General features: G+C 40.7%; 1 protein-coding gene across 2 annotated transcripts in view; it reads right to left on the bottom strand.

The window, feature by feature from the left end:
* Positions 1-12,059, bottom strand: part of LOC121281732 (leucine-rich repeat-containing G-protein coupled receptor 6) — a 265,429-nt gene that overhangs the window by 27,289 nt on the left and 226,081 nt on the right. For both annotated transcript variants that reach the window (XM_041194643.1, XM_041194644.1), the window contains 2 exons: positions 2,389-2,457; positions 1,124-1,195 (listed from right to left, as the gene is read on the bottom strand). In XM_041194643.1, the coding sequence (XP_041050577.1) occupies positions 1,124-1,195; positions 2,389-2,457 (141 nt within the window). The remainder of the gene's footprint in view (positions 1-1,123; positions 1,196-2,388; positions 2,458-12,059) is intronic.

Here is a 12,059-nt window from a genome sequence, read left to right on the forward strand (position 1 = left end):
ATAAAAGGCATTTCTTTGAAGCGTGTAGTTAAGTCCACACCTGCATTCTTACTATGGCAAATATTAATCTGTTAATTGTTGATCCAGGTTCTCACCTCTCATATAAGTAGCAATTTCTAAGGTCCAAAAACAGTTTTAAACATTCATAAAATAAACATATTCCCCAACTAAATTACCTTGTGAAAATAAAGTATACTTTCATATATTTATATATGTGTATGAAAAGAAAAAGGAGTAAGAATATTTTTTGCTAAAAGGTATAGTTCATCCTCTGATGAACCTCTCAGCTCTGGACCAACTCTCATGCCACTTTAAATTTGAAATCCCAATCAAAATAAATGCACAGGTTACTCTTTAGTGTCAATGATTACAGCAGAGTAACTCTGGAGGCAAATAAAGTCAAATAGTGGTCTACATTGGAGCATAAAATTTAACTTTTGTTTGTATCATTTTCTTATCAATCTTCTCTCCTTTAATTCCAGGGCATCATTTTTTTTCTCTGGGATAAAGTTCCATGGCACCGATTACCATCTGATACCTCACTCAAATGATAATTGTTCAGATATGAATTTCAACAGTGAGTGTTGATAGGCCATTTGACCATGGTGACCATACAGTCAAATAAAATCTTGTCCTCACCCAAACACTACCCATAACCACTTCTACTCGTCACCAGTTCGGTGGTCAGGAGTGGGAACCTGTCCAGTATTCACTTTCCGAATTTGGGTATATGTGTAGCATCCTTGAGCTAATGCCCCAGATGAGATCAGCTACCTTACCACAGTGGGAACTGGGATGTATAGTTTACTTCTTCATTGGATAAATGCTCTGAGTCAAAGTGTTGAAGTATTTTCATAATTTCACTTCTCCCTAGGGAGTATTTGGAATAGCAAATACTTTATTTCCCCTTAAGCTTTTGTACAGCCATTAAAATATATTGTTTGTCTTATTGAAATGTATTGAATTCTGTCAGCAATATTAGGGGCAATTTAATTTTGTCCATAAACAGTAATAATCAAGGCTAAATTTCATCATTTAGCATCGTCAGAAATATGCCAAACATAGACGAACTGAAACAGAATGGGTAACAATGAATGTATGAGATAGTAACAATTAAACTTACATTGTTTGAAGCAAGGGATTTCCAACAAAAGCCTTTTCTGGGATTGCTTTGATATTATTATTATGGAAGCCCCTATAATACACATCAGAAATGCATCTAATTAGTTAAAACAGTCAAGGTCAAAGTGAAAACTATTTTAGCACATTCCAATTATCGTTCTCTTTAAAAGAGACTATGTCATCATTTTTCATATATCTTACTGAAGTTACAATCTTACTCCAAGAGGATCTAGTTTGTTCTCCATACAGAGAAACTTGGATTTATACAGTGCCTTCCCAGATCTATCAAACATGTTTTAAAGCACAGCACATACATTTAATCACTTTGAAGTGAAGTGACCATTATCGCTTACAACAAGGCCTCACAAAAGCCCAAAACATGGATTTCTTTTTGATGAAATTGGTTGTAGGAGGAACATTGGGCAGGGTATCAAGAGAACTCCCTACTCTTTGGATCATGCTTTGTGAAATGTATCCATCCTGAACCACTGGAATGGGAGGCTTGTTTTATATAGGACCTTGTTTTATATCTGAGCTCAAAGGATGGCACCCTCAGTGCTTGCCTAAAATAGTCTGGTGCCAGGATTGAACTCTCAGTCTTTTGACTTCCAAGAAAATTGCTACCAAGCTGTGACTTGCATGTTTGTGTGATGCATTTTGCATCCAAATTGTTGATTTATATTAGCATATATTCTCTGTAAAACACGACACTAAGATTACATGTCTTCAATATGTAAATCTGTTCTTTATAAATGGATTTACAGTTTAATTACATGTAGCCTATTGAGGGAATCTTCCTTCTTAGACTATTGTACTTTTAAAACATTGATCACTGTAAATCAGGATAAAACCCCTCTCTGGATATTACACACAGTGATGTTAAAAAATATGTTTATTGTTTTGACAACAAGTATTTGAATTTTGAAATATTGTCATGTTATTTGGCAGTCAGTTCCATTGCTCCAACCTAATTCTGTGTGTGATTTAAAAATGAATGGCTTATAAATGCCATCTTCAACCTTTAGGTAACAGCCTTAAACTGGGTCATTGTCCCTTGCTACTTTATATAATTATAGTTATTGTGTATAGAATTTGAACTTGCATGCTTTTGAATCACTTTTTTGGAAATGTACAAGCCCTCTTGCTGTTTTCAGGAATATTACACACGTTAGGTGCACACTTTGCCCTGTGATACAATTACAGATGATTTTTGCAGTTAAATTCTATATGCAACTTTTTCATTATAATTGATATAATGATACTCACAGTTCTTGAAGCTTGCTAAGAGTTCTGATAGCTACAGGAAATTCAACCAGGTCATTATAATTCAAATCTCTGGTAAAGAATGAAAAGGAAAACAGTATTTATGACATTTCATTAGGTTTTGTCATGACATGAATGCTTTTGAACTGACACATCAGAACAGCTGTGTTGTGTACTTTTGAATATAGCATGTCCTATTAGAATGCAAATGGACCTTGCACAGCATAATTAGATGATAAAGCAGAAAACATACATTTTCTTTAAAGCATCACAAGTCACCTACAAAGTATTGAGTAATGTCATTGTCTATATTTAATCAATTATGTTGAGTATAAATTCCACTAACTAAAAAAATACAATATTTTCAAGATGCAAGTTTGGATTGGTGTCTCATTTTTTAAGTCATCTAGTTGAAAAATATAGAAAAAAAATCATTGATGCATGTTCCACAGCTTTTTAAATTCAGAGCTTGTATAGCTCATGGATTCCCTTTGATGTAATATCTTTTGACAACAGATTTAGGATTGAAATTACATGGTGCAATATTATTAAGCCTTTTGTGCAAAATTCCTCCTTCTAATATTTTAGCAAAAGTATCAACACATTTAAAATAAATTGATCTTATTTAAATACCTTATTTAAAATAGTGAAAAGACAAGATATGTAAATACATTATTAGTATTAGCACAATTTTAACCAATTTGTTGGGGATTTTGCAAAGTCTTATTAAATGTAAATTGGCAATAATAATAATAATAATAATAGTTTTGAACCCAAGTTCTTCATGCATTAAACATTGTTAAATTCTACTGAAAATACTGGAATTTTTATTTAATCTATGGTTTGAATTGCTGGACATACTATTCCATATCCATCAGCTTACTTCCCTGTTAACCCCATATTTGTCCAATCTTTTCATATTGCAGTGAGCAACAAACCACAAGCAAGGAATGACCTGTCAAGTGAACAGTTGCTTATTGTCAAGTTATTAATCAATGCCAGGTTATTGGCAGTTATTAATTTATTAATAAATAATTTTGCAAGTTGTTCACAGCCTTTTCCCATTGGTTCAATGCTATCCAACAGGGAAAAAAACTATTTCAGATTTAAGTCTTGAATAGAAAGCTTGATTAATCAAGATAATTACAAATTTCACTCATATCACTACTAAAACTAATTGCACAAAGTATTATCTGTGAATACATTTGACACTTGAATACTCCTTAGAAAATATGGATGGAGCAATTCATTCACTTAGTGCTGCTGTATAGATTTTTGTTGATTCAATAGGCAGCTAGGGCTCTACGGCATTGCCTATGCAGCCTGTGTGGCATGTTTAATGATATCAATGAAGGGCTCCATGCAGATAATGGTCCATGACCATGCCTGCCCCCAAGGAATTGACACAAGCTGAACAAATCTTTTCCCCATGGAGTTAAGTAAACCTTAGAAGATAGCTTTCTTTTACCATCCTGCAATGAAACAATACAAGTAAGACACTAAGTAACTTTTAGTGATATAGCTAACCTTAGGGACTTAATGGGCTATCTTCAAATTTTATTGGAATTAAATCCTGATAAACAAACGACGAGTTTGCTAGAGTTTGTTAGATCAAGATTTTTTATATACTCTTGAAACAAAATAGCAATCAATGAACTTCTGTGCAACCGTTTAAATTCATTTCTTTATAATTGCCCATTCTCATACCGTGCCCCACTCCCCCACCCACTCTATTCTTCCCCCTTTAATGAAGGGGCTAACTCATGCTAACATATCATTGCATGAATACCCTGCCCTCCCCAGGTCATCATCTCAATACCTATTCGTCATGTGCATGCCTTGGCATTACACCCCAGTATTACCAGGAGCTGGGGACCATGGGGAGAGGCCGAGTCAGCCAAAGACCCCAGCAAGGCCTGACTAGAATATTGCTGGGTTGACTGTTGCTGGCAGCTAGGGACACTTCAGGACATTCTTTGGCACTTGGAAGAGCATCAGCTCCATGTCCTGATGAGTGGAGAAGGGTAACCATTGGAAGGAGGCCTCCGGAGTCTGGGGATTGTGCCAGGATAGGCTGGAAAGCTAACTGTTGGGGGCAAGTTATAGATTGAAGGCCAAAGACTTCCTTATGAGAGTCGGGGGTAGAAAGCCCTTGCTTATAATCAAAGGCTGAGTGTCAGTAAACTCTTTGACCAGAGCCCAATCCTGCTCTTGCCCATTATTCACAGGTGAATTTTCTCGCAGTGTTCACTGAGTTAGGAAATGGAAATAAGAAGCTAGGATCTCAAATAATACTTTGAATCAAACAGATTTTCTATTTCATGGAGGGGAAAAATAAGTTGGGAAATCTCTAAACATGTCCTGATGTGTATCCCATACAACAACAGTGCTAGTTCCACAATTTTGCCTGTAGCATTGCCAACACTTGTGGGTTACTTATGGGTCCTCCCTGCAGTCTGTGTAAATTTTCAAATGCATTCCAGACTCATTGCAGTATTTCCTTCGCTAATTTACTCTTTCCTAGGACCTCAAAGCTGTGGAATTTTCCACCTTTGCCCAATCATTCCTGGTTCCTTTTAAAACTAGCAGTTGAAGGGGTCGGGAGGTGGCCTCTATGCATCATGTTTACAAATTTTATTTTTACACATGGCACAAGCGGAAATTTGCTCCCTTGGTGTAATTGAATCATTGCTTCTTGATTTACCACCATCTACTCCTTAAGGAGTGGGTTTGCAGTCTGGTATTTTCAACTGGTAATGCTGCTCAACTCTGGAAAATAGGCAATTGCAGCCCATGATATTCTGCCCATAAATCAATGGACAAAGACAAAAAAAAGCTGCAGGGGAGCCAGTGGCATAGTGGTATTGTCACTGGACTAGCAATCTGGAGACCCAGGGTAATGCTCAGGGGTCTCAAGTTTGAATCCCACCATGGCAGATAGTGGAATTTGGATTCAATCAATAAAAACCTAGAATTAAAAGCCTAATGACAACCTTGAAGCCATTGCTGACTGTCATAAAAAGCCAACTGGTTTACTAAGGCACTTCAGGAAATCTGTTGTCCTTACCTGGTCTGGCCTACATGTAACTCCAGATCCACAGCAATGTGCTTGACTCTTAACTGCCCTCTGAAATGGCCTAGCAAGCCACTCAGTTGTATCAAAACTGCTGCAAAGTCATTAAGGAATAAAAATGGTCGGACCACCTGCAAGGACCCAGGCATCAGAACCCTAGCAAAGCCTGTCGATCCTGCAAAATCCTCTTCGCAAACCTCTGGGACAGAATTTTTCTCTCGTCGGACAGGCATGTGACAGAGTCACATGAGGTGACATTTTTTCCTTATTTTTCCATTCTATATTTGTAATGTTAAAAATCTCAGCTCCCTGAGGTGGCTCTGTGCCTTCAGGGAGCTTTCACTGAGTGCACCCCCGCGCATGCACTGAATTCCACAGTCACGCTCCTCTCCCCAACGCACCCAGCGCGTGATTCATGTTGGCTGGTCCTTAATTGGCCAGCCAGTGTGAAATCGTGGTCAGGGCCCAATCGCAGGCAGAGGTCGGTTTTGTGGCCGCTCCTGGTCCCGCCCACTGTGCCTGCCCTACGAGGTAAAAATCCTGCCCCTGGTGCTCTGTGTCAAAATTGGGAGAGCTGTCTCACAGACTAGTCAAGCAATAGCCTGACATAGTCATACTCATGACTTACTCATACTCATACCTTACAGACTCTACCATTACCATCAAGCCAGGGGATCAAACCTGGTTCAATGAAGAGTGCAGGAGGGCATGTCAGGAGCAGCACCAGGCATAATTAAACCTGAGGTGTTAGCCTGGTGAAGCTACAACACAGGACTGCATGCAAGCCAAACAGCATAAGCAGCGAGTGATAGACAGAGCTAAGTGATTTCATAACCAATGGATCAGATCGAGGCTCTGCAGTCCTGTTACATCTGGTCGTGAATGGTGGTGGACAATGAAACAACTCACTGGAGGAGGAGGCTCCACAAATATCCCCTTCCTCAATGATGGGAAAGCCCAGCAAGTCAGTGCAAAAGATAAGGCTGAAGCATTTACAACAATCTGCAGCCAGAAGTGCGAGTGAATGATCCATTTCAGTTGCCTCTGGAGGTCCCCAGCATCACAGATGCCTGTCATCAGCCAATTCGATTCACTCCACGTGATATTTAGCCATCTCCCCTTGACATTCAATGGCATTACCATTGCGGAATCCCCCACTGGGAGTTACCACTGACCAGAAACTGAACTGGACCAGCCATATAAATACTGTGGCTACAAGAGCAGGTCAGAGGCTAGGAATTCTGCAGCCAGTAGCTCACCTCCTGACTCTGCAAAGTCTATCCACCATCTACAAGGCACAAGTCAGGATGAAGGCAATGGATACTGCAAAGGTTATGGGCTCTGCCAATATTCCGGCAATAGCACTGAAGACATATGCACCAGAACTTGCCGCGCCCCTAGCCAAGCTGTTCCAGTACAACTACAACACTGACGTCTACCTGACAATGTGGAAAATTGCCCATTTATGACCTGTATATGAAAAGCAGGGCAAATCCAATCCAGCCGATTACCACCCCATCGGTGCAATCTCAACCATCAGTAAAGTGATGGAAGGGACCACCGACAGTGCTATCAAGTGGCACTTACTTAGCAAAAATTTGATCACTGATGCTCTGTTTGGGTTCCGCCAGGGCTACTCAGCTCCTGACCTCATTACAGCCTTGGTCCAAACATGGACAAATGAGCTGAACTCAAGCGATGAGGTGAGAGTGACAGCCTTGATATCAAGGCAGCCTTTGACCGAGTGTAGCATCAAGAAGCCCTTGTAAAACTAACGTCAATGAGAATCATGGGGAAAAATTTTCAGTGTTTGGAATCATGCCTAGCACAAGAGAAGATGGTTGTGGTTGTTCGTGGTCAATCATCTTAGTTCCAGGATATCACTGCCAGAGTTCCTCAGTGTCCTAGGCCCAAACATCTTCAGCTGCTTCATCAATGACCTTCCTTCCATCATAAGGTCAGAAGTAGGGATGTTCAATTATGATTGCAGAATGTTGAACACCATCACAATTTCTCAGATACTGAAGCAGTCCATGTCCAAATGCAGCAAGACCTAGACAACAACCAAGCTTGGGCTGACAAGTGGCAAGTAACATTTGTGCCACACAAGTGCCAGGCAATGACCATCTCCCACAAGAGAGAATCTAACCATCTCCTCTTGATAGTCAATGGCATTACCATCACTGAATTCCCGACTATCAACATCCTGGGAGTTATCATTGACCAGAAACTGAACTTGACTAGCCATATAAATACTGTAGCTACAGCTGCAGTTCAGAGGCTAGGAATCCTGTAGTGAGTAAATTACCTCCTGCCTCCCAAAAGACTGTCCACCATCTACAGGACATAAGTCAAGTCTATGTTGGAATACTCTCTGCTTGCTTGGATGAGTGCAGTTCTAACAACACTCAAGAAGCTTGACACCATCCAGGATAAAGCAGCCTGCTTGATTGGCACAACATCCACAAACATTGACTCCCTCCACCACTGACGCACAGTAGCAGCAGTGCGTACCATCTACAAGATGCACTGCAGGAATTCACCAAGTCTCCTTAGACAGCACCTTCCAAACCCATGATCACTACCACCAAGAAGGACAAACACAGCAGATACATGGGAGCACCACCACCTGGAAGTTCCCCTCCAAGCCATTCACCACCCTGACTTGGAAATACATCGCCGTTCGTTCACTGTCACTGGGTCAAAACCGAGGACCTCCTCCCTAACAACACTGTGGGTGTATTTGCCCACATGGATTGCAGCAGTTCAAGAAGGCAGCTCAGCACTACCTTCTCAAGGGTAATTAGGGATGGGTAATAAATGCTGGCCGAGACAACAATGCCTACATCCCGTGAAAGAATAAAAAAAACTCTGACTCCCACGTGCGCCTGCTGACCTCAATATTGCACATGTGCACGATGACATGCAGGATGCATGCCCGATGTCTTTTCGTGCTATTTTACGTGCATTCGGGTCGGGATACACCCGACCTTGGAACACAAAATTCAGGCCTTCATCTTTGTTGGGGTTGAAGATGACAGAATGACCCCATTTACTCCTACACCTTTGATGCTTTTTGCACAATAGACCTGGGCGTTTCCCCTTGATGTTCAGAACAATCTTCAAACATAAGCTTTTAATGGTTATCATTATTGAACTAAAGGCTTATAATCGCTTGTACCAAATCTTACGGGTGCGTTCCAAAAATTTAGAGTAAATGATATGCATATTGAACAGGATATGTGATAAGATATTTAATCAGTTACTTAAAATCATTTAATAGTAGGGTATCCAGCAACTGAGTGGTGCTATCTTCTCTATTTTCTTTACATCTTGCTGCCAATTTTTGAAAGACTTAATGATATATTTGGTATTAGGAACGAAACTAGTGGGAAAATGATGATTTACGAACCAGCAAGCAAATGTGGAATTTCATTGTACCTCACTAAAGATTATAAAATGTCAAGTCTTGTGTTGTTTGGCGGAAATAAATTTTCAATGTTTATGAAAGAGTTTACATTTCAGCTACCCAAACAGCCATCTGAATTCTAGCCAATCCAATGTAAATTTCTATTGGTTACTTTTTTTTTTAGATATTTACATTAACCAGCTAATCAAAGACTCCCAAGCAATTAGATTTTTTTAATATTAAGGAAACCTGTGAACACAGTGATGAACTGGGATCCAATGTAGGTCAGCAAAAAACTGGGGTGATGGGCGAGCAGGACTTTTAGTTGGATGTGAAGTGGACAGCAGAGTTCTGGATGCTCATGTAACATAGTCAGGGGGCTTGCTATGGATCCTGCTAAATATTTGAACATCAGGGTCTTCCAGAAAACTCCATAAGCTAGTTCCATTTCTCAGATGTCTGGTATTCCAGATGTTGGCTGGTGTTGGGGGTGGTGGGGGGTGGAGTGTGGAGGGATAAAGGAGGTCTTGACTTCCTGTGGGTGTGCAGAATAGGCAACAATATATGAATCTTAAGTCACATCACAGGTTTTTAAAACTGTGCACATACCTTTATAGGGCCTTCACCTAGACCTTAAAGATATTGGGCAGAATTTTCTGCTCCGTGTGCGGGTGCGCACCGGACATGCTCGAGCATAAAATAAAGCATGATAACGTCAGGTGAGCAGCCCAACATCATTGCGCACTCTTGTGATCTTTCAGTCAGCAGGCGCACACGAGAGTCAGCAGCATGCCCCCGACAATTAAGAGGCCTATTAAGGCCCTTAAGCAGATAATTAATTTGTATTTTCTTGCTGCCTGTTTGGTTGGCGGGTGGGTGAATTGGCCAGGATTTTGCTTTGGATTTTTTATGAAACCTCAGCCATGGGTTTCCAGAAGTAATTTTAAAAAGTAAAAATTTTTAAACATCATTTTAAATGTGTCCCTCATCATGTGACATGTGGAGACATGTTTCTCGCATTTTTAAAATGTTTATATTTGTGTCCACGATTCTTCAGCTCCCTGAGGCAGCTCTGTGCCTTCGGGGAGATTTCAGCAAACGCTCCCCGCGCATGCGCAGACTTCAGCGCTCACACTCCTACCGGCCCCCCACCCCGCACATCCCGGCAATACTGAGCTCCTCTGCAAGCGTTTCACGCTGACTGGCCGCTAATTGGGCACTCCCGGGCATGCCAAGCCCGATGGCTAGAAAATCCTGCCCATTAACGTATAGTGGGGTTACTACATTTCAAATATTGAAGACCTTGCTGCACCCTTCCATCACATGGGGCAGAATTTTTCCATCGGCGAGCTGGGGGTGGGGCTTGCTCGCCGACTCGAAAATGACATGGGATGACATCGGGAGGAACCCCCGATGTCATCCCGCCCCATTTAAATATTCAGGAAGGCAGGCGGACAACGACATCGGCTGTCTGCCCGCCGACCCGTCAATGGCCAATTGAGGCCATTGACACGATAATTAAGCCAATTAAAGGCCCTGCCTATCCAACCTTAAGGCTGTCGGGCAGGCCTGGAGCCCCAGTGGGCTTCTGAAAAAACATTAAACCTCATCCACTGGCAAGATGAGGTTTCATGTCTGTTTGAAAAAACTTTAATAAAGTTTATATGATATTTATTAACATGTCCCATCTCATGTGACATTGTCACATGAGGGGGACATGTTAATAATATTTTAATTTTTCTATTTTGAAGTTTATAAAACTTTCAGTTCTCTCCCTGAGACCATAGTCTCAGGGAGATGTGCGCTCTTTCGCACACATGCGCCGCAAGAGCGCACTCTGACAGTTGGAGAATCCCTCCCCCCTGCACCGGAAGTGCATAGTGCTTCCCGTCGGGCGGCCTTAATTGGCCCGCCCACTCAAAATGGCTGCGGGGGCCGTTTCGGCAGTGGCGATCGGCTACCCGCCCGCCGCTGAGCCGGTGGGGCCTGCCCATCCATCCAAAATTCTGCCCAGGGAATTCCACAATAAATGTAGATTTCCACTCCAAAATGCATTTGTTCAAAATCTGTTGCAATTTATCGTGCTTAGGCTGTTGATGGTTTTAGATCTAATATATAGTGCCAATAAATATATTTCACTTCCCTGTGTGAAGCTCTGTTTTTCTCACAAGACTTTGAATCCTGAGCGAGTGTCTTGTTGGATTTTATTTGATGGCAATTATGTGGTACTGCTGGAAAGATTTCATTGTCAGATAGAAATTCCTGGACTCTCAAGGACCATTTTATAGTGAAGGCGGAGTATATGTTTATAATGGGGTGCCTCAAGTTACACAAGTTTTCCCTGGACTATTAAGTAGCCTTTTGGGCTATCAAGAAAAAGGCAAAAGTTGATGTTACCCTCGGGATATGCATGGTGATATTTAGCTACAATAGCTTTAAATAGCTAGCTTCCTCTTTGGGTAAAAATGTGAGTGGAACAATTTACTTCTGTGGGTGATTAGGAGACGTTTAAAATAGTGAGAACGACGGTGCAAGCACTACACTGGTGCATTGTATTTATTGAATCCTATATTTCATTGTTTTAAATCCTGTTTATTCACAAGATTTAATTATTGGCTATAATCATTGAAACATCAAAGCTTTTATTTTAAAATCAGTGCTCTACACTTTTTTATCTCTTATAGTGGTTGCAGTATTTGTCATAGATAGACTCCTGTACACAATAGACAACAGATGCTTTTCATAACATTTTGCACTGCTTGCCAAATCCACTATTATTATGACAAACCTATTGCAACAGAGGTGAGTCATATTTGAAAACTAGTGCCAGTTACTTTGAATTCTTTGTTGTACAGATTTAGTCACTCTGGTCATACAAAGATGTGATTTATCTCTCAATTTATAGAGCCATGTACAAAAATTGCAGTGTGTAGCTTGATGTCCATCAGAAGCATGGTCAACTCTGATATAATTTAACTCCAAAGCGATGAAACTGTGTAAAACATAATAGACAAAACAAATAGTGAATTGATGTTAAGAGAAGTTTCTTTTATGAGAAGTGATCTGATAGCTACTTCACACTATTTATATGCCTATTTGTAGGTTTAAGCTAATAAAGTTATTTATTAGTAGATGGTTTTCACTGGCTCAGCCAGATGGGAGTATAGTAGAAGCGCTCTGAAAATTACAAGG

The sequence above is a fragment of the Carcharodon carcharias genome, chromosome 9 (genome assembly GCF_017639515.1).
Source record: "Carcharodon carcharias isolate sCarCar2 chromosome 9, sCarCar2.pri, whole genome shotgun sequence".
Classification (NCBI taxonomy): domain Eukaryota; kingdom Metazoa; phylum Chordata; class Chondrichthyes; order Lamniformes; family Lamnidae; genus Carcharodon; species Carcharodon carcharias.